The 23,035-nt window shown below is 33.7% G+C and overlaps 3 protein-coding genes across 8 annotated transcripts in view; all 3 read right to left on the reverse strand.

Annotated features, from left to right (window-relative positions):
* Window positions 1–1,796: 1,796 nt before the first annotated feature.
* Window positions 1,797–6,030, reverse strand: LOC126700614 (putative disease resistance RPP13-like protein 1). The gene is made up of 3 exons (XM_050398833.1): window positions 5,639–6,030; window positions 2,807–3,897; window positions 1,797–1,873 (listed from the first exon to the last, which is right to left on the reverse strand). Exons 1-3 carry the CDS (start codon window positions 6,028–6,030, stop codon window positions 1,797–1,799), a joined length of 1,560 nt encoding a protein of 519 aa, XP_050254790.1.
* A 5,156-nt stretch (window positions 6,031–11,186) lies between these two features.
* Window positions 11,187–19,741, reverse strand: LOC126699467 (uncharacterized). 3 transcript variants are annotated; one of them, XM_050397304.1, is made up of 8 exons: window positions 19,017–19,741; window positions 15,448–16,074; window positions 14,774–15,364; window positions 14,075–14,668; window positions 13,310–13,979; window positions 11,994–12,073; window positions 11,657–11,754; window positions 11,187–11,557 (listed from the first exon to the last, which is right to left on the reverse strand). In XM_050397304.1, the coding sequence occupies exons 1-5, from the start codon at window positions 19,584–19,586 to the stop codon at window positions 13,395–13,397; spliced, it is 2,967 nt and encodes a 988-aa protein (XP_050253261.1). In that variant the 5' UTR covers window positions 19,587–19,741; the 3' UTR covers window positions 11,187–11,557; window positions 11,657–11,754; window positions 11,994–12,073; window positions 13,310–13,394. The 3 variants fall into 3 exon arrangements, with proteins under 3 accessions (XP_050253261.1, XP_050253262.1, XP_050253260.1); XM_050397305.1 differs by lacking the exon at window positions 11,994–12,073; XM_050397303.1 differs by lacking the exons at window positions 11,187–11,557; window positions 11,657–11,754; window positions 11,994–12,073 and adding an exon at window positions 12,229–12,635.
* A 1,691-nt stretch (window positions 19,742–21,432) lies between these two features.
* The window catches only part of LOC126698178 (TMV resistance protein N-like), a 124,534-nt gene continuing 122,931 nt past the window's right edge, over window positions 21,433–23,035 (reverse strand). For all 4 annotated transcript variants that reach the window (XM_050395208.1, XM_050395207.1, XM_050395206.1 and 1 more), the window contains 3 exons: window positions 22,364–22,948; window positions 21,684–22,273; window positions 21,433–21,601 (listed from right to left, as the gene is read on the reverse strand). The gene's annotated coding sequence lies outside the window, so the exon portion shown is untranslated. The remainder of the gene's footprint in view (window positions 21,602–21,683; window positions 22,274–22,363; window positions 22,949–23,035) is intronic.

Genomic DNA, 23,035 nt, shown 5'->3' on the forward strand with positions numbered 1-23,035 from the left:
AATAATATTATATTTTTATATGCTATATTTAATTCTTTAGAACGCAATAGGATAATATTTAACAATCAAAGAGAATAAAAAAAAATTTAAAAACAAAACTAAATCGCATTAATCCAAAATAGAGTTTTAAAGAATATAAAAAATTATCAACCTAAAGTAGAGATGCAAGAAAAATAAAAAAAATCCACCAAAAAATTTAGAGAGAGAGAGAGAGAGAGAGACGGAACTTTTTTTTGTGAGAGAGAACTATGCATAGAATAGAAGAGATAGTGACAAATTTATAGTAAGAGGGTGTGAATAAAAAGAGACAAAAATAAAGGAAGATGAAGGGAAAGAGGAAGAATGATATTAATGTAGAAGGTAGTGGAGAGATGAAAAGGTAAGGGAGGGAGAAAGATTGAAGAAGTAGTGGGGAGATGAAATGGTAAGGAAAATTGAAGGAAAAAAAAACCCTAAATCTTGAAAGGCTTCAAAGTTTTTTTTTTTTTTTTTAAGCTAAAAAAGCTCACACAAAACCCTAAAGCTAAACTGAAAAGGTTTTGGGTTGGGCTTGATAGTAGAACTAAATAAATAAGAGGCGGGCTGGATTAATTATACAGATTTATTATAGGGTGATAGTGGAAGTAAATAAATAATAGTGGGCTGCATTTATAGGGCTGAAAATTGTAAAAATCATTTTAAAATTGTAGGACAAATTATATTTTAAAAAAGAAAAGAAAAAAAAGAATGACGTGGCAGCTGATGTGACGCAATGTGAGAGCAGCGGCATTAAACGCTACGCTTTAACTTTTAGTAATATATAGATTAGTAATTGCTGGTAATGACATGAGAGTGCCTTGAAATTGGCCTTGATTTGTCATTGAACAAGCACCTGAGCAATCTGGCTGCAATGCCTCACCATAGGACAATAAAATTTATGGCAGTAAGAGAGGGTGTTTAAGTTTGACAGTTCCAACTGGTGAGGACAGCAAGAGCAGTCAAGAGCTGAACCATTTATGCTCTCTCAAGTTAGGAATAGAAGAAAGAACCAAAAGCAGCATCCTGTCCACTGGAGAGGACTATACATATTCCAATTCACCACAAGTTTTGAAATCTCAAAGACAGCTTGAGCAAGTCCCTCTCCACACACAAGTCGTGTGTTTCAACTGATATGTAGGAAGTTTTTGAAGTAGCATAGCTTTCAACTGCCCCAGTGTCTACCTGAGATTAAATAGCACACCATATTGCCCACGTCAAATCCCAATAATTACTTAAAATAGTCTAAAACTTACAAAAAAAAATTGTTAATCATCAAATACATATTCTTGAAAAAATGTCCCACCTTGGGTTAATCATTCCTTAAAGGTCTTTGTCTTGTATATCAAAAGTCCAAAGTAGAAATGCAGTGAATGTTTGATGAAGCCAAAGCAGCTCCGAAAGAATGAGAGTAAATTTTTTTTTTTTTTTTTGGGGTTTAAACAAGGATGAACTGTATATGACTTAAAGACATATAGTATTCATTTGGATTGGGCGTTTGTGTTTTTCAATTTTTTTTTTCACGCGTTTCAAGGAGTAATATGGCTACTGTTCATGAACAGTAGCCACAAAGGTTGACTTTTCCAACGTAAACAGTGCACCTGTGTACTATTTACGGAGCCACAAATTCCACTTTTCAGCAATTTTTTCATTAAAAATAGATCTCACGGCACTATTTACACATTTAAAAATTATTTTGCTACAGTGTTTTCAATTTCAGTTTTCAGTTTCAGCAAAAATAAGGTCAATCCAAACAGACCCATAAGAGCTTGTACACAATGCTAAAGGATCAAACTAGCAGTGGCATGAAATTGACTGCGAAGGGTAAGGCACTTGTCATTGACAACAGAAAGTGACCCTGCAAAAGAAAGGCAAGGAAATGAGCATATACCGCCATGTGAAAATCGCATAGGTCATTAATTTTTTTGTTAATTAGCATGATATAGTGCTTCTTCTTTTTTTCTTCTCTCTCTCTCCAAGGTCTTGGGTAGAATAGCATTTAACATCTCGATATAGGTATACCAAAAATATATTAACTTCTACAATTAGAAAAAAAAAAATAAATATATATATATATATATATATACTTTCTCGATGTTTTGAAGTTTTCCTATAATTTTATTTTCTTTTAAAAAAATATAAATAATCCAACCAAAACTAAAATTGTGCTATCATAAAACATGGTATATGGCATGTAGAGTTAAGCCATGTGATGTCTTTATCAACATAAACAAGCCTAAATATTATAAAACCCAATTTTAATATTTCTACAACAAAACATTATCATGAAAAAAATCCAATAACTAATAGCCATTGATTTTCTTATTGATTAGAACTTAAATTGAAGAAAAAATCTTCTTTTTTTCCTCTCTATATGTAAAACACGGTTGATTGCTAGTTTGAGTTAGCTGTGTGTTTGTAGGCCTTTTTTAAGTCTCAAATTGATGCAGTCATTTTTATTTGTCCATTTTCATTAATTGTATTATCATTTTTTTTTCAAGCTTCTCATAAAAAAAATAAAAAAAATTAAGATGAAACAAAATGATTTGTTACAAAAGATTTTAAAATATTGATGACGCTATTTTATGGCTAGGAGTTATTAAGTTTGATGAATAGACAAATAATCTTTTGAAAAATACACAATATGAGTTATTTATAAAATAAATTTTGTCTGAGATTTTAATTTATGCTCCCCGAAACAAATGCAAGCCCATTTAAAAATAAAATAAAATAATATAAAAAGCAAATTCTTTGAATAAGGATTCTTGGTAATAACAAACAAAATTAAAACTGCAGCCAGCAACTGATTCGAGTTCTGGACACCGAATCAATATCAAAGCCATACTATCAGGTAGTGACTTTAACTTTTGGCAATCAGAAACTTCAATCTTTCTTAAATTTGGGGCGCAAAGTCCACTGCGAGGAAAGGACACAAAATTACGGCAATTTTTGATTTCCAAACAAGTAAGAGAAGTAAGACTCTGGCAAGATTGCTCCAATGTGGAAAGAGATTGAAGATGTTCACAGTCCAACATTTCAACTCGTTTGAGCTTTGGGAATAACTCTAGTGGTAAAGACCAGAGCAAACCAGGGCCCTTCTTTACTTTCAAGGTTTCAACTGATGGAGAGCTATAATCCCTTGACAATTGTAATATCCCAGAGATTACAAGTGATTTTAATGTACCGGGTAGACCACCCATTGGGAGAGGTGTATGGCATCCTCCAATTGTGAGACTTTGGAGACTAGTTGGTACTTTCCTCAATTGCACCTTATCACAGTCTGTCAAGTGCAATTCACGGAGAGCCATAAAACTAGAAAGTGAAGCAACAAGCGGCTTACAATTTGTAATTTCAAGTACAGTTAAAGAGGGAAGGGTTTTGGGTAGATTCCCAATTAGCACGGGACAGTTGATAATGTGAAGTTCTCGAAGAGTAGAGAAAATGTCACCTTCAAATGTGGCCCATTCTTTCCACTTTGGCATCGTTTTAAATGTTAATGTTTCGAGGGATTTGAATGGCGTAGTTGTAATGGAGTCATTCCTATAGAACTCTTTATCCACATTTACCACGTCATTAAAGCCTTCAATTGAGAGTTTCTTCAGGACAGGTAGACTTCCAAGTGGAGGTAAGGCCAAGCAACACTCACAATCACAAAGCTTCAGGGACACCATATTAGAGAATGAAGTATCTCCTAACCAATTTGGAAATGTTTTACCATAATAACATCGGATGGTGAGAGATTTCAAGTTTGTATGATGACACAAATGCTTCAGCACATCTATTTCATTTCCATCCTGGGAGATGATATGGCCCCGTCCCCATTGCAACTCCAACTCTGACAAGTACTTTTTATCCTTCAAATTAACCTCCTTGGCATCTTCACTGGAAAGGACATTTTCCAAGTTTGATATAGGCAATATTCCAGAAAGATGTCAAAGCTTCCCCAATTCTTTAATGCTAGACCTGCTGTCTTTTCCCACAACAAAAGAATTTAATTTTTGGAGGCTTCTTAATTGACCCATCTGTAATGGCATCTCATTCAAAACAGTTCCACTTATATCAAGGTACCGTAGGTTTACTAGGCTTACCATGTTGATTGGCAAGTTTTCAAGGAATCGATATTCCCACAATAACAAGGTTTGCAAATTATACAATCTACACACAGAATCAGGTAAGTCTTGGATGTTAGTGCTACTAAGATTCAAATAACGTAGATGTTTCAAATTATCAATAGATTTAAGCACCATTATGTTTTTATAGGTAAAAAATGATAACACCCGTAAACACTGAAATTTTTGCAGCAAACCATCTGTCACCATCAGTGTTATCTTATTTGATGGTGAAGACAGCTCAAATGATGATTTTAGTCCCAAGAAGGTCCGCAAACCCTCGGCTTTATAAGACACCTCAAATTTCCCTAAGGAATCAAATTCAGTTGTAAAATATGACAAATGACGTGTCTTTTTTGTCATTTCAGATAAATCGTTGATGTCCAACCTAAAACAAAATTCCCCAAATATAGATTTTGCCAAGTCATTAACAAGGTTATGCATTATGAAACATGATTGGTTGTTACTTGATTGTTGAAAAAATGATCTTGATACTAGATCATCAAAGTATTGTTCACCTAATTCTTCCATCTTCACATTTCCTTTGGATGGCTACAATAAATCTTCTGCCATCCACAACAAAACTAATTCTTCCTTTGAAAATTCATAATCCTTTGGAAATATCGAACAATAAGCAAAACATTGCTTCAAATGTGATGAGAGATAACGAAAACTTAATCTTAGAGCTGAAAGGATACCACTTTCACCTTCTGATAGATCCCATATATCACTCTCTAAAATCCTTTTCCGCTCTCTTTGGTCTTGTTTTGAGCGCAAAAAACCCCAAAGTGTTTTTGCAGCTAAAGGTAAGCCTTTACACTTATGGACAATTTCTCTACCAATTACTTAGAGGTCTTGATATTCACTAGATTTCCCATTTTTAAATGCATGTATTTCAAATAACAACCAACATCCTTCATCTGACAATTGTTTTAGATGATGAGGTGGAAAATGACAGATAATTGATGCAACCTTTTCACTGCGTGTTGTGACAATTATCTTAATTTTTTTTTGCCTCACATCTAAAAACTCTGACCAACTCATCCCAAGCAACATAATTTTCATTCCAAACATCATCTAAAACAAGGAGAAATCTCTTCCCTGCTAAACTCTCACTTATTTTAATTTGCAACAGATTTAAGTTTTGAATGTCGCAATTGGATAAAGTGACTTCTTCAAGAATAGTTTTTGCTATTATGAAATTATCAATTTTTTCAGAAACACAAACCCATGCTTTGATATCAAAATTTTTCTTAATTCTGTTGTCGTTGTATACAAGTCGAGCAAGGGTTGTTTTACCAACCCCAGCCATGCCCACTATAGGAATAACACTAATCCCATCCCCACTAACATTACCATCTGATACCAACTTCTTAAATATCTCCTGCTTATCAATATCTCTACCATATAGACCATATTCTTCGGGACAAGTAGTTGTTAATTATCGTGGTGGTAATTCACCAGCAAACGCTTTCAGACCAAGGACATCCTTTTCTTTCATAGCATTTTCTAACCTTTCAAAGATTTTTTTCAGATCTGATTTTATCCGATTGTCAAACGAATTAAATGTATCAGATAAGAATTTACGTACCTCATTATCATCCGAAAATTCAGCTACTAAGGCTTCAGTGCCTATGTCATCCAGGAGGTCATCCGCAACATAAACAGCATCTCTGAGATCGTCCAGCCACTTTTTCACGACTGAGTTTGTAATTTGCTTCTCCTCCGCATCAATGAGTACTGCATCAGCAGAATTCAGCAGCATCTTCAATTTTGTCAGCAATAAATCATTGTTCTTTCGCTTGAAGTAGTTGGCAACCTCTGGAGAAGTCAACTTGTCATAAGCCGCCTTAAGGGATACAGAGAGCAATGATCCAACGATTGCACCCACCAAGGCTCCAACCATGATTTCTTCTTAGTAGGAAGAAGTTTGGGAGAGAGGTCAAGGGAAGTGATTGCAGTAAGGCAAAAGAGTAGAAAGAGATTGGTCGCTGTGTGCAAGTGTTTTGCAAAGACACTCTTCTACTACGTCGTCTTTTATCCTGATTTTTTGATACAAAATAGAATTTTTACTTTAACTTAATCTAAGTGTATATATGTGTGAACCTCCTTCCTAAAGACTTGAATTCCGGTCCTTACCTCCCACACCCCACAAACACTTATACTTATGAAATGATTATCACACTAAAGGTATGCGGTGGATCCCACAAGGCCACCATGCCTTTCCTTAGATAGCCAGTATATGTTTATAAAAACAATTCAAAGACCCCCGTAAAATGCTATAATTTGTGTCATAATTGTTGACATAGTAAGTCAATTGTAAGCGGTAGGTGAATCATGTATGTGAAAGTGATAGACACTTGTTCATAATGTGATACATAATATAATTGTGGTAAAAATTTGTCATTTTGTTAAATAAATAAATAAGAGGCAGCATGTGGTGTGTTGGTACTGTGACTTTTTCCATTCAAAACGAGTGGAACCCACATATGAAATGAATAGGACCCAAAAAAAAAAAAAAAGATTTGAGTATGACCCATATATTATAAGAAGTTACATCATATTGTATACTCTATAATAAAATTTGGGCCCTCACATTGAAGTTTGACAAATTTTTTTGGATGTAAACACCATCTTTATTTTTTATTTTTATTTTATGGAATACACGTTAGCTTCAATAAATCCAACAAGTTAACAACTTGAATTTTATTGTATTGTTCATATAAATTTTGGTGTATTCTTTCCTTCTCTTACCTAAGGCTTTTTGATGTAATTTTTCCCTTTGCTCAACTACTGTACCCATAAGCTTAAGGTATGTATTTATTTTCTCTATTTTTTTCCATTAAATTGAATAGACTCTGTGTGTTTGTTGCCTTTTGTTTAAGATAATTTTCATAAATTTGATCTAATTATATACTTAAGGTTTGAGAGAATCAAAGATTAAATATGGTTAGACATGATTGATTAATTTTTACAAATCTCTTATTTGCCTTTTGGAAGATCTATTATTATGTATATATATGAATTACACGTTTATGACATGAGAGATTAAATTCTATAAGGATGTGGTGTAAAATCCAAGTTTTACCCCTCCAATCCTAACTTGGTGTAAAACCCAAATTTTTTTTTTTAACATTTGCAGTGACACCATGAGATCTTCTTTAGTTGGCCAACAGATATGGCGAGGTTTCACACTCAAATCATTCGGCCCATTACTTGCTTTCAATTGACAAATAAGTTTGGAAGAAGATTTTGAATCCATAATGTCATTGACATTAGCTACATCCTTTGCAACTGAAAAAAGGGCACATAGAGCAACTCCCATCCAAGTAGTGTTATTATACAATTTTCGAGTAAGACAGAATCTCACATGGGTCTCACCACTCTAAATGTTGAATCAATGTGGAATTTCCTTTTGTGGGAAGCAAGAATTATAATCTTGGGATGGATCAAAGTCCTGTAAAACAAAAATATTGTGTTTAATAAGTCTGTGAGAAATTAAAGATAGGAAGAGAAAATATTATGTTTGAGGTAAAACTTTATTATATTTAGTATATATTTACTACAACCCAGTCCCTCCAAGTAATTATTCCTGGCTATGCCCCTAGGGAAGGGGAACCTATTACAATCATGATTATAAAAATTGCAAAGCATGAATACCAAGCTCATTGAATCTATAACAGTTTGTCAAAACAACGTTTTAGAAGAATAATTATCGAAGCAAACTTCTACAAATTTTAATGCACATGGAATCAACCGTATCTCTAGCCAAGACAAGAACAAGTTGACATGGACTCCTAATTCATAATATGAAATTTGAATTGAACATAAAATCAAAAAAATTTATAATAGAAATTCAAATCAAACAGAATGAATGAAAAGAGAAATTCACAGCTGGTGACACTACAATGTACACAAACAGGCCACCCCAATTTGCAAGCAAATAAAAGCTCCCAATGACCAAAAACACTGAAAATCGGAGAGGAAGAACACAACATATATACGTGTAAATAAACCACTAGCTCAATTATTCAATTTCAAGATGGTAAAATACCAAAAATTACCAATAGATTATAGATCAAATAAGCCTATCTCCAAAGTAACTTTAAGTGCAAAATACCAATAGATTATAGATTTAAGTGTAAGGTTGTGTTTGGTTTTATGGAAATTGATTTCTGGAAAATATTTTCTGCATTTACAAGTGTTTGGGGGTGACAAAAAATGTTGATCAACCGAAAATTGTTTTCCAATTGACTGTAAAATAAAAGTACTTATAACGAAAATTGGTTTAATGTTTAATTTTCCATAAACTATTTTCTGTCTCACTCAAAACTTATCAATTGAACCTCCACCCCCCACACCACACCTCACATGTTTGCCACCCAACCACTACCCCCACTAACGTCCCCAGTCTCCAATGGCCAACTACCACAAGTGATAGGTGGCCACCGGCCACTGCCACCACCATAACGATCACGATTTTTTTTTTTTTTTAAATCTAAAAATTTCTTATTTTTATTATATATGTTCTTGAGAGATGAGAAAATGTGAGAAAGTAATAAAAAATATATTTTTCATGGCATTTTCTAGAACGCAACCAACACTCTTAATGTTGCCTGGAAGCAGAGTTTTGTCCAGAAGACAACCTGCATTCAAAATATTTTCGCTGTACTTTTGTTTTTGTTTCTGATCATAGAAAGTAATGAATTGCACCTTTCTAAGGTGGTTTATTATAGCATATTATTGGTAATAACTGTATTAACTATATTGAGTAAAACATTTTATGAACCATTCTGTTATGCCTCTTTTTATTACCGTCTTTTCCCATTGAAAAAGAAAAAAAAGAAAGAAATTGATTTTCCCATTAGTCCTTCCTTCAATGAAGCTAAGCTCGGAGACCAGTTATTATAGTTGCTACAGATATAACAAGAGATTCTCTCACTGCCGTTTTAGTTGGGCCTCTAGAGAAGTGTTGAAGTAACACAGCAGCAAGGTATTCAAAGGTTAAACGACAAAGAGGCTGAACAAGATGAGAAGAAAACGACACTAAGTTGCCTTGCAGTTAGAAATAAGGCAGTGAAGGAAACGGCAGCGTTTAGTTTAATGAAGACACGCAGCCCACATAGCTCACGCGTGAGAAGAAGCGAGGCAGATTCAGTTACTTAAAGAGCCAGTTGTCACTCATCTATTGGTTGAAGCCTTAAGCAGTTACACAGTGTAATTAGTTAGGAAATTAGTTAGGTAATTCCTAATTTCCCGCTTCTTTGCTTTCTCTGTAAAGGAAGAGTAGTTATTTATGTAAACTCATTCTTCATAATCAATATACAGTTTTCAATCAGAGTCTTCTTTACTCTCTCTAAGCTTCTTTGAATTCTTTTCTTTACAAGAAGCCTATGAAGCAGCCCATTCCTGCAGAAAGTGGGCCTTCAAGTCGGGTGCTTTTGGTATTGTTTTTACTGGTCCTGTACTCCTGGCCCCCTCTTGTTTTTTTTTTTTTTGGTTTTTTTTTTCCTTCTTTTAAATTAAAAAAAAAAAAAAAAAAATTAGCCTTTGTTCTCTTAAGGAGATCAAGCAATGTCATTGAAATACAAGATTTTTTGTCTGTTATTCTTTTCCTAACTTGTTTAATATTCAATTCCTGTGGTTAATTTAAATAAATTAGAAAATTTTAGTTTTTAAATTTAGATTGAAATATAATTTGAATAGAGAATGAAATTCCAATTATTTTAATTGATGAAAAATTATGGAAATATTTGAGCTTTATTAAAATGTAGCATTGATTTAACTAATTATCTTGTGTTTTTATTTGAGTAAATCTCCAAAATCCACTTCATCATATACATATATTGGTTTTTTATTTTGTATAAAACGGTGTTGTTAAATTTATATAAAGTAATTTATACTAATAGTCATTCTTCAAAATCCCTTGATTTTTTTTTTAAATAATCTAATCCAAAGTCCAAACAAAACATTTTTGATATAGCAATTTTTTTTTCTTGAAAAATAAAAACCTATACTATGAGACATTTTTCTAGAATATTTAGTAATCATAAACTTAGTTGAAAACCTAATACCTCCTGAGGTGAGGTCTTAGAGACCCACTCTCTTTTGAGGATTTGAACTAGGTATCTAAAGGTTAATCAAGGATGGGTTGAGAGTTGGAGGAAACCTAAATTATTAGTAGCAAAACTATTCAGAAACTTTTAACTGGGAGACATTCAAGATTACCATGATAAATAGATGGAAGCCTATTTTGTCTGTACAGGCCAGAAATTTGGGAGAGAAATGTGTTCATATTCTATTTTTAGGACCCCCCTCGATAAAAAAGATTGTACAAATGAATAGCCCTTAGGCTTTTGATAAAAGCCTTGTACTGTTGCATGACTTTTTGAATCAATGGCATTAGAATTTTGAAATAACTTGGATTAAATATCTCAGCACTTTGTCACAGTTGTAGTGTCTATATTTTTCATTTTTCATTGTTACTTGCATTACGACATAAAGTCCTCTTAGGTGAGCCATTTAATCCATGAAGTCGGATTTCGAATTATAATTCCTCGAGTTTCACTTCAAGCCACATGCGGAACATATAAGAGACCAAACTTAATAAAATTTGGTTTGCTCAAACAATTACTTACTAATATTATTTACATGAAATAAAAACTTTATTTTGATCTGATTATACACCTGATCACCCGCAGCCGCAAGTCATGTGCCTTTAGCCAGAAAGAATGGAGCCAAAGATCTCTAGTTTGCTTTCCAAAGCCACAATCAACTGTTGAACCCTGTGTCCCTGTATATTCCCCTGCCTTTTTTCCACCCAAAGCCTCAATCAACGACCAAACCATACTAGTTCTTGAATATTAGAACTGGTTTTGTACATTGCTAATTTACTATGACCAAAAAACCTACATTATTATTTAATTGAATTTCTTTTAATTTCAACTTTCCGTTAAACTTTCAAAGCTAGCAACTCATGCATCAGGTGGTCATAGCATTTAGCAAACTATTATATTAGACTTACTGTGCAAAAAAATTTATTTCTGGCTTGCAATGCGAGAGTATAACAGAAAACTCTGCAATAATTGGATAGAAGTAGTAATCCCTGTGTTCTTTTACATGAGCACAAGTACACATATTATGCTTGTTAAAAATTGTCTCTGCTGTCTATTGTCCAACCCACAAATAATTTTCATTTCATCTTCCCTTCTTTTGCCCATAAATTTAATCTACTTGGTGCCCAAATAATTTGTTAATAAAACAGATGGTTTAAATTCTTCTTGCCGTGTTTGAACTTGAATTCTCAGCACCAAATAAAGATGATACTTGAGCCAAAATATAATCCAATGGTCTAGTATCTCCAGCTATTGTCGGTTCAAATATTTGTAGCCTTTTCCCCCTCTTGGATTCTATGCAGGGTAGATGAAAAAAGTCTGGAAAAGAAAATCAAACATAGGAGTGACAATGTCAGTTGTAAAAAAATGCAGACTGACAATACATTCGTTTGGTGCTAAGGGAAAATTTTTCCTTACATTATGAAGAACTCCATTTCGTAAGAAAATTGAATGTAAAGGAAACTGCCTAAGCACTAAACCAGTTCACCAGCCCCCTTCACATGAATTGGGAAAATCTGCAAGAGAGCACATTCCAGATAAGCTCAATGAACATGGAAGAAGCCATATTCAATAATTCTCTTTATGTAAGTAGTATTAGTGTCACTGCCCGCTATTGGGAAGGGAAATTACTACAGAAACTGCAAAGCATGAATACTAAGCTCATTGGATCTGTAACAGCTTGTTATGCACTTGCAATCAACAGTATCTATAAAATTAAAATCTCTAGCCAAGACGTGGAGGATTGATCACTAACCAAGAGAGGGTGGACAAGTACTCCTGATTGCAGTGGGAAATGCACAATATCAGCTTATATAAAATTTCCTCTCTGCCATTCTTAAATCACAATTTGAAATTGATTGAACATAAATAAAACCCAAATGTTATATAATAGAAATTCAAATTGAACAGAAGGATTAAAAAAATAAATAAATAATTGGCATAACCTACTGTGCTAGGTTGAGCACTTTAGACTCAACAACATAAATAGAAAAAAAAAAATTGATGCTTTTTATGATATTCACAGGTCTATTTAATATCAATGCTTCTAGAAAGCTCACCTTCACTTCTCTGCAAATTTACTCTTAACAAAAAAAGACATTTAAATTTATAAATCTCATCAAAAAGACAAAAAAATTACACAAATTTACATCAACTGAAAACATAAATATACTACCAATGTTACACATTTACTGACAAATTTACATAATCAAGAACCTAGGAACTCTATTAAACTCGCCACCTGCCCAGCCACCCAAATTATTTTTTGAACCTCCATACCCAATTTCAACTGACCCATTCATTCAAAACAGTCCTCAATGCTTTGGATCAGATAGGTTTGGTCAGATGGATCAATTAGATTAGCCTTAGAACAGTCCCTTTCACTCCAAGCTCAACCCTGTACAAGTAGACAAAATTAAACTCTTATCATTTTTAAACGGTTTCAAATAAGCCCATCCATTATTTTCCTATTAACGCTGCTGATAGAAAACTACACCATTTCACTGAATTACATATCAAAACGTCCTTTTCATCGATGATGTTTGGAAAATAATGGAAGGGTTAATTGAAACCTTTTGAACAAGCATAGTTTAAATTGAAATTTTTGAAAAGTGTAGGATTAGTTTAAAATTACTCCTAAACAATAGGGTTTGAAATATAAATTATTAAAAAAAAAAAGAAAAAAGATAAGGTTGAGGTAAGTCCAACTTAAAACATGGTAAAATTATATCTTCACATAATCACATAATAAAAATAAAAATAAAAAAACACAGTTGTTGCACAGTCCAAGCAATTCATGGTTTCAAAATGAGTTACTAAGCTTTTATTGGTTTTTATCCTTACCCACCATTGACATTATTTTTTTAACCAATCACTAACAATCTGCCACGTTAGTCAATGTGAAAATGTTTTATCAATTTTTTTTTTTTTTTTTGTCCATGGATTTTCTCTTTTGAGAAACAATTTCCCATTGTCTCAAAGAATGTTTTCCATCTTATTTTTCTGCGTAGTAAAGATTATCAGTTCTTTGGTATAAGGTTAAAATTGAAAATTAGATGGAGGATGACTTACCAATAAGTTCAGAAGGAAGAGCCCAATAAGAGAGATTATTCTTCCAGAACTGGCTTGCCCTTGACTTTAGGATCAATGGGTCCCCTCAGATTTCCAAAATTAGACTCCTTCCGATAGAGCTGGAGGTTCTACTAGATGTTCCTTGACAGATGATATTCCAACCATCCAACGAGGAGTTCATGCTATGGCTTATTGTTTGCTCAAACTCTTCCAAATCATAATGGTACAAAAGACGAAGGCCACATTTCTCCACCTTCAAACCTGGGCAGTCAGCTCTAAATGAAGCCTTAATGCAGCTCACTTGATTCAGACAATTTTGAAATGACCCACGCCCTTCATAGGATAGCAGAATGCATCCACCTTGCTGTAACATCACGAGATTTTCTTTAGTCAGGTGATAAGCGACAAGAGGTCTCACACTACCAACATTGGTTTGCAAATGATATACAAGGCCATAAGTAATATCTGAATCCAGAATGTCAAAGTGGGTAGTTGGATTCTCATCTATAGCAAAATAAGCACATAGAACCAAACCCATCCAAGTACTATCATTGTACAAATTTGGAGGTAGAGGGATTTTCAGCCGGGGCTCATCGCTCCGATGACTGAACCACTCCAAAAATTCACTTGAAGGCAAACGGGAATTATAGAAAATGCATTGATCACGGCCCTGTGAAACAGAAATATTGTGTTTTATGGGTGACAGTGAGAGAAATTAAAGAGAGGGATATGGAATATCTTGTTTGAGACATAGTTATTAATTACCAGTGTGTCAGTTTTGCGGATTACATTCTGAATCCCAGACCAAATTTTTCTATTTATATTCTCAGTCTTCTTTTGATCAAGGATGCCCAAAAACTCAGACTCGGACTTCATGCAGTTCTTGAACTCTTCCACCGAATGCTGGTACAATGGACAAAGGCCACAATTCTGCACCTTCAAGTAATGGATATTTGTCTTAAATGAAAACTTGATGGAGGCACAATCATATAGCCAATCAGGAAACGACCCACGTGGTATGTAGGTCAGCCAAGTGAATCCACCACCTAGCACTGACATCATGAGATTTTCTTTAGTTGGCCAATGGATATGGCGAGGTTTCACACTCAAGCCATTACTTGCTTTCAAGTGACAAATAAGTTTGCAAGAAGATATTGAATCCATAACGTCATTGAGACCAGCCACATCCTCTGTAACGAAAAAAACTGCACATAGAGCAACGCCCAGCCAAGTACATCTATCATGCAATTTTCGAGTTAGTCTGCCTGTCACGTGGGACTTGTCACTTCGAATGTTGAACCAACGCGGAATTTCAATTGGAGGGCAACAAGAATTATAGTCACAGGATCCATCAAAGCCCTGTGAAACAGAAATATTGTGTTTAATAAGTGAGAGTGAGAAGTTAAAGAAAGGGAGAGGAAATATTAGGTTTGAGGTAAAGCAAAGTCATAATTTATTAATTACCGGTAAGTGGCTTTGGGAGAGCTGATTCGTAGCTCTACTAATTTTCACTTTATAACGAGCTGTTAATTGATCGTTGAAATATTGAGATTCATGTTGGTTTTCCATAATGCAATGATCTATTATTTTCTGAAACCAATCATCACCCTTATGGTAGATACTAAGCCCACATTTTTGCACAATGATACCTGGCCAATCGCTTATAATTGAAGCCTTGATGCAACTGCATTCATTGAACTTATCTAGAAACGGACAATATGGAATATAGCACAGCCAAAGAAATCCACCCTCAATATCTAGCCACGTAAAATCTTTTTTACTGGTGCGGTGGACATAGATTCCTAGCTCTGGACCAACTAGGTCCGTTTCCAAAATACAAATAAGATGGTGAGAAATCGATGAAGGATCTTCAATAATTGCAGTTTGATGCTTATCGCTTGAAAAATAAGCACACAAAACAAGTCCCATCCATTTGTTGTCATTGAAAAAAGTAGTGGATATATCAATTTTCACTGATGGCTCATTACTATGATAATTGAAACGATGTAAAATTTCCACTGGGGGAAAACAAAATGAATATTCAGAGTGCCCACCCTGTAAAATAAATAAAACTATAGGACATAGAGGGGGAAGTTAATGGTGTGTTTGAAACAAAGAAAGTACTCATAATTTCTTACCAGCTGGTCATATTTATTGAGAGGAGATACAACTTCGTTAGGAATTTTAGGCATATGCGTCGTCCATCCTTCCTCTTGTATCGTGCCACTACCGCTAAATTGACATATGAAATCCCGATGTGCAGAAATGGAAGCATTGCAATGTTTTAGTTGTTGCTCAAACTGTGACAGATCATGCTGGTACAAAAGACGAAGCCCACATTTTTGCACCATCACGCTTGGCCAATCACTAACAAACGAAGCCTTAATGTGGCCACATTGACGCAGCATATCCTTCAAGGCCTCACTAGGTATATAAGATATCCAAATGAGTCCAAAGAATAGATGTAACCAGTTGTTTTCTTCATCAGTGGTGCGGCAAACAAGGATTTGATTGTCTAGACTAGCTTTACTCGTTTGGAATTGACAATATAGAAAGTGAGATGAATTTGCTGAAACTGCATTTTCTTGATCCCTGGGGATTAAAATAGAAGCATATAGAGCGAGCCCCAACCAATTGTTGTCTTCGTACAAATTTGGGGGTATCTCAATTGTCACCGAGTGCCCAAGACGACAATGATGATTAAACCACCTTGGAGTTCTTCTTGTTGGGAAACAAGAATTATATAAAGTGGATGGATGAAAGTACTACAAAATAGATACAAAACAGAAATACAGTGTTCAATTAGAGGAAGACAGAGAGAAGACTGTTAGAAGTTAAAATTGTTTAATTAAGCTTTTTAATATTTGACAATAATATAGTGAATTCCTGTGAGAAGTCTGTTGATGTCACGTGGAGAGTTTATAAATGGGAACAAAGAGTTCATTTTCAAGTTAAAATTTTATTTCTTGAATACAATAGTGTACAAAATGTTATGTCATGTAAAATCCTAAATGTAGTATTGGATATACCTCTATATTTGTAATATTTAATTATAACAAGAAATTGATTGTAAAATGAAGAGGATCCTAATACTTATAAATGTGGGGAGTTCATATAATATATGTAATTGAGATAATTAAAGGTTGCATGGTGTAGTATATAACTATATATATCCCATGCATTATTTCATTCTGAACCAAGAGTGAAATAAGAGGAAAAAAAAAAGAGTAGTTAAAAGTTTTCTTCCTCTTCGTGTGAATGTGAGTTTCTTCATTTAGTGTTATGTGAATCAAAGCCGAAACTGAGATTTTATGTGTGGGCAAAACATGAATATTTTTTTTGACCATTTAAGAATAAAAAATACACTAAAATTCCAAGCTAAATTAATAAATGAAAAATAAAACTATCATTTATTAAGCATTAACAAAATAAAAGATACAAAATAAGTGTTTTTTAATATTTCAACTCAATCATATATGATCCATTAAAATGGAACTCAATGGCTTTTATATCCCAAAAAGCATGTACGATATTAGTTTTTACTAAATTTTGTAGCAATTTCCCTTTTAATATAAAAAATCAAAGAAATTATTTGAAAATTAAATTCCATTTTGTTGCGAAAGACATTATTCATTATTGAAAATGTACATGCTCCTATATGGGGTGTCTACAACTCCAAAATTGCAATAGAACCTGAGAGAGATAGTGTAAGTATACTCACTTTATAAGCAAATTATTAGGCTATTGATTTCATAGTCCATATTAGTCATTGACATGATTTTTAAAAATTAATAATTTTTTGAAATTTAAATGTCGAACTACATTATGCTCATAACAGTGAAATTTCATTTTTAAGAGTATTTTTTCATGATTTGTGAAGTCTTAATAATCTAAAAAATATTTATATGCCTCTTGAGGATCCAAAATAGATAACAATAACTACATGCTCACTAAATTCATGATTCAATTATAGTAATTGAGAATTTTCTGCATTGATATAGGAAATATTTAGTTAATAATGATACTCAATTGTAAGGTCTTCCTACTAATGGTGAAAGAAAAGACCACTACAACAATTTACTTTTGGATCCTAAAATGAAACAATCGAAGTGTTATAAGAAACATATAGAAAAAATAGGATTTTTTTTTTTCAAAAACTTATACGAAACAAATGCCTTGAATTAATCAATGACGTTAACTTTTCAAAAACATCATTAGAAAGAAATGAAATAGGATTTTTTTCAAAAATCAAAAGGCGATTATATACATCCCATACAAGCAGTTCAGAGAGCTCACATCACAATCAATACGAAACAAAAATGTAAAAATTCATATGAGTAGTTAGTCTTAAGTAATATTGATATGTACCAAATCACTTCCATATACACATCTTGTCAATGTGGGACTATACAGTTCCATGCAGAATCAACAACTATAGGTCTATAGCCAAACCTTGAATCTGCAAATAACCATACCCAAAACCTCACCACTGTGATTAGAATGAGAAAGCGCGATAGAGAGGGGGGCGGGGTGTGGAGGGCCAAGAGAAGGGAAACAAAGAGAATCACCACCGAAGAGTAGTGGTCCATAGCCATGGAGCTTTGGGTCTAAGCTGAAGAGAGATCAAGAGATAATGCGAGATAGAGAGAGAAGGAAGAGAGCTTAGGTTCGGCCATGGTGATAGAGCTTAGAGCTCTTGGCCATGGAGGCCACTGCCATTTGGGATCAGGGTTTTTAACCTAGCTTTAAACCTGAAAATCCAATCCACCATTAAAAACCCATAGTGTACAAACTCAAGTTTTGAATCTTTTGATTTTGTGAGATAGAAGGAAAAGGGGAATGTAACTGTGGAAAATTGAAAAATTGGGAAAAATAAAACGCGGGAGAGAATAATTCTAATGCAACAAATTTATTGCAACTTATTGCAACAAATATAAATTTGTTGCAATATATTAGTATTTTTAAATCTCTATTGCAACAAAAAGTAATATACCCATATTTGTATGTCTATTGCTCTCTTTGTTGCAATAGCTTTGTTGCAAAATAGCTTCTTCTTTTTTCTTTTTTTCTTGTGGTGAAGTTATTTACTTTTTTTCTTAGTGGAGTTTATATATATATATATATATATATGAGATGTTTTTTTGGGTTAGTAAAAATGGATTTTGTTGTTGTTTTGTTTTAGGATGTTACTAACCTCTTAGGTGATCACTTTAATTTTTGAGTTTTTTGGTTTAAGATCTCATTTCTAATTTTCGAGAGAAAAAATTATTAGGTACTCCCGGAGTACCATAAATACGTACTCCCTCCTCTCACATAAATGGTGGATCCATTATGAATTTAATTAGTGGAACCCACCATTCATGTGAGATGAGAGAGTATGCATTTGTGGTATTTCGGGAGTACACAATAATTTTCCTTTGGAGGGAAGCCATGCATGATTTTTATATTTTATTTTTTAATAAAGAGCTTCAAATTTGATAAATTAATATATATATATATATATATACACACACATATACATACATACATACATACATATATATATATATATATATAGTTATATACTGCTTAATAGAAATTTAAATCCAGGATCCTTGACGTCAGTGTTTGGAAGTGAGAGTTCTAAAGGCCACCAACTTCCAACACAGACGACTATATATATTTCATAGAATTAATTAAATTTGCACAAATAGTTAAGAATTCTTACCCGGAAACAATTGTGAGGGTACGAGTCCTCCTCATAAGAATATTGAGCAGTTACACTAGTCTCCTCCTGAGAAATGAATAACCTTTGGGGGTGTAGTTCCTCATAAGAGTTCTTTGTTCCAATGAATACCTCAGGATGATTATCCCATATATCGCAGAATTCCCAGGGATTGCAGGAGTCAAGGAAGCTATCAAATGGGGCAGAGCATTGCACCAGTATTTGCCTTAACTCTTCCATGTTATGCCGGAATACAAGATTGATCCCAAAACTCTCTACAGACAAATCTGGAACTGAGCTGTTAAGCCAGAATTTGACCTCAGTACTTTGACTCCAAAAATGTGCATGCGTTGTACGTGGGATGAACATTACCCAAATGAATGCACGTTGATTTAATGTAACTAATTCGTTGTTGATATTCAATAATCCATTGCATACTAAACGCGAATGACAAGAGCTGGTCTGGAAAAAACAGCAGAATGGGAACGCTACAGCTTGTTTTGAACCCAGACTCTGTCGAACTGCAGTTGGATGCCTATTAAATAAGAAAAGACCACATAGTGCAAATCCCATCCAATCAGGATCATTAACAAATTCTGGAGATAGCCGGAGTTCCACTGACCGCTTTTTTTTGCAACAAAACCACTGTGGGATTTCACGCTCAGCAAAACAGCAATGGAAAATTTCACCCTCATCGAAGTTTTTTTGGAAAACATGGCAGAAATTTATATCAGGCGTGATCAAAGTTTTTCTTATTTTTTTTTAGATACAATGGTATTTGAAATCTGTAAATGGTTATTATTCTTTGACCATACACCAATGAGTTCCCTTTTGGTGTAGGCTAAATTCGAACTCATTTCCCTTATTTAACAACAAAAAATATTATTAGTTGAGCAATTTGAGCTAACTAAAATCTACTAATATATTAGTAATTTAACAAAAAGTCTAAAAACACAAAAATTCTTAAAATCCTTTTCACGACTGATGAGATGGTATGTTATGATCAGTAATGTCATACCTATGTGAAAGGGTTGTTATTTCAATTACAACTTAGCACATCAATAATTGTGAAAAATATTTAAGAGAATATTTGTGACCGATTTGATTCAATGAGTGAACAAGTTGTACAGTCTTTATTATTTATAATGATACTTAATTGTTGGTCTAAAACCCCTGTTTAGCTAAAAAGATATTCTGAAAGAACAGAGTTTCAGAGAGAGAATAATACAACTTGTACTATATATATATATATATATATATATATATCCTATAAATATGTTGACAGAAAAAATTGGCTCTAGAAATATACGGCATGTGGGGGTGACAGTTAATACTGTAACTGAAAACACATCAAAAAATAATCGATTCAATTTTATTGAAGGAATATTTAAGTTGTTAAGAATTAAGGTTGATAAACGTTGCTTGTCAGGTTCTAGTACAATCGAAATCCAGAAGTTGAAATGCTGAAAGTTGTTTTTAATGAAAAATACAAGTTGGTCAATTGTTTTTGCAGTAAATGAAATTTCTAGACTTATGTAGTTAAAGAAAGTAGAAGTGATTGAGGAAAATTTTTTTTATAAAAGATTCTGTTCATACATAGAGCAAATACTCTTTTACTTGATTTACCTTGACAAGATGGAAATTCTTGATTCCTTGAAGTTTCAATATACTTTTGCTTTCCAATAATATTTGCAAATTTTGGTTTCCAAATACGATATAATTTGTTTGTTAGAGTTTGTATCAGTTCATATGTCTAGTAATATTGCTAAATTATAAATTCACATTGTTTTTATAGGACGTGCTGTGAAGTTAATGATTTCTCACGAATAGAAAGTTTATTGACACTCAAGGATGGTGTTCAAAACTATGATCATAAATCTGAATGGCTTAGATTACTCAAAAAAACAAAAATTAATTGATGTCTGAATAGCTTAGGAATGTTCCCTTTACAAAGACGGACTCAAATGGTGCATTGATCATCCAAGTACGTGAAGGTGAAGACACTTAGAAAGTTGATTCTACATAAACTTTTTTTTTTTTTTGGCCAAGTGAATGAAGCTTATAAAGTAGGTCTCAAGCACATTTTAAAAGGGGTACTAATACTACGGTAATTCTACTCCTATGAACCATTCAATTATGAGGATAACTTCAAAATGATGGCATCTGCATATAGTATTTTCATTAGAAACTTAATTTGAAGGAGGCAATGTAAAAAATGACAAATTAACCTTGACTAGATTATCCATATCGATGTTTTAAATGTATCTATGAATTCTAAGCTTATTATGTATTTTACCATTAGCAACTATAATAATTTTAGTTGTGAGCAGAAAAGACTAAATTGTGTCTTGTTTATCCTCTGTATGTATGCTATGATACTAAGGTTAACTTTCTTGATAGAGAGAGAAAGAGAGAGAACCTCTAAACGTGCTTTGATCAAAGATTCACTTGACATAATACTTGCACATTGCTCTTTCCTAGCTGTTGCGAGAAAACCAATAAAAGAGCTCGGACTTGTTTCCGAAGAGGTACAGCCCTCTGCTATATTTTCAATACTTGGTTGAAGGATGGGCATGGGTTGAGGCATCCTGCAGGTATCAAAGAACATATCTTAGATATTCAACATCTTAGAAATTCAGGTTAATAAAAAATTGTTCCCAGTTAAAATACCTTTGCAGTGAGGAAGAGAAACCAAAATCTTTGCTTGCCACTCTTTCCTCAACTTGATGTAACAAATTTTGATAAAAACACTCATGATAGGCATCTGGACTTTCTAACATGCACTGGGCTAATGTTTGCACAAACTTTTCAACATCTTGCTCGTATACAAGGCGGAGTCCACACTCTTTAACCTGCACATCTGGTTTATTGTGCTCAAATGAAGCCCCGATATGTTGGCACTCTTTCAGCCGAAGTAACACGTGGGGTATATAAAATACCAAAATTCGATGGGATGACTCAACAAAAATGTCTTTAGATTCCTGAATGACCTTGTGACGAGTGAGGTGAACTCGATGGCTAATTAAAGGATTATAAAAGTTGAGAAAACTTGTTAAATTCTTATTGTCACCAGAAATTGCTGGTTGCTTGTGGACAGTATAATAAGCACACACAGCGATTCCCATCCATCTCCCATCACACTGCAAATTGGGGGGGAGTCTAATTCTTATGTCGGAACAAAAATTTCGATTACTGAACCAGTCTGGGACTGTCGTATGAGGAAAGACATAATCATATTTATGGTTTCGAGCCAAGTCTCCCTGTAAAATAAAATGAATTAAAAAATAGTTCAAATGAGTGAGACAAAAATAAATATAGGAATATAGTGTTCAGTGAAGAATAGGGGAGACCTGATACACTCTTAAAAGCAATGACATTAGCTTTCCTTTAAGCCGGTCGTTGGACTGACTAGATTCCACCTTATCCATCTGGCATTTGGATCTTTGATTGATCTTGCCTTCAGCTTGTACAAACTTTTCCAGATCTTGCTTGTAAACTACACCGGCACCACACATCTTGATCTTGATATAAGGGCTGTCACTCGTAATCAAAGTGCTAATCCAACTGCATTCCTTTAGAAGGTCTCTAAGTAGCCAAGCTTGAACAAATAACTTAAAACTAAATGAACCATCATGGCGAAGGGGTTCAGGTACGAATTCAGAGATGTCAAGGCCCAAGGTACATCTATCTACAGGACCTTCAACCATGTCTGGTTTACAATTAAATTCGATAAAAATTTTATAATCCTGACTGTTCAAATTTTTATGGACTACAAAGACAGCAAACAGAGCAATCCCTAGCCAACTACTATTATCATGCAGATCCAAAGGTAGTGGCATTCTTATAGATGACCCAAGGTTCTGATGGCTGAACCACTCTGGAATTTCAGTTGAATTTGATAACTCTAAAAAGCATTTATTTTGCTGAACTTCTTCCTGTAAAATATTAAAATACATAATTACAATGATGTTCAACGCACGTGTTTGTGTTGTGTGAGAGAGATAAAAAGAGATACAGAAATA

This window comes from Quercus robur, chromosome 9, assembly GCF_932294415.1.
Source record: "Quercus robur chromosome 9, dhQueRobu3.1, whole genome shotgun sequence".
Lineage (NCBI taxonomy): Eukaryota > Viridiplantae > Streptophyta > Magnoliopsida > Fagales > Fagaceae > Quercus > Quercus robur.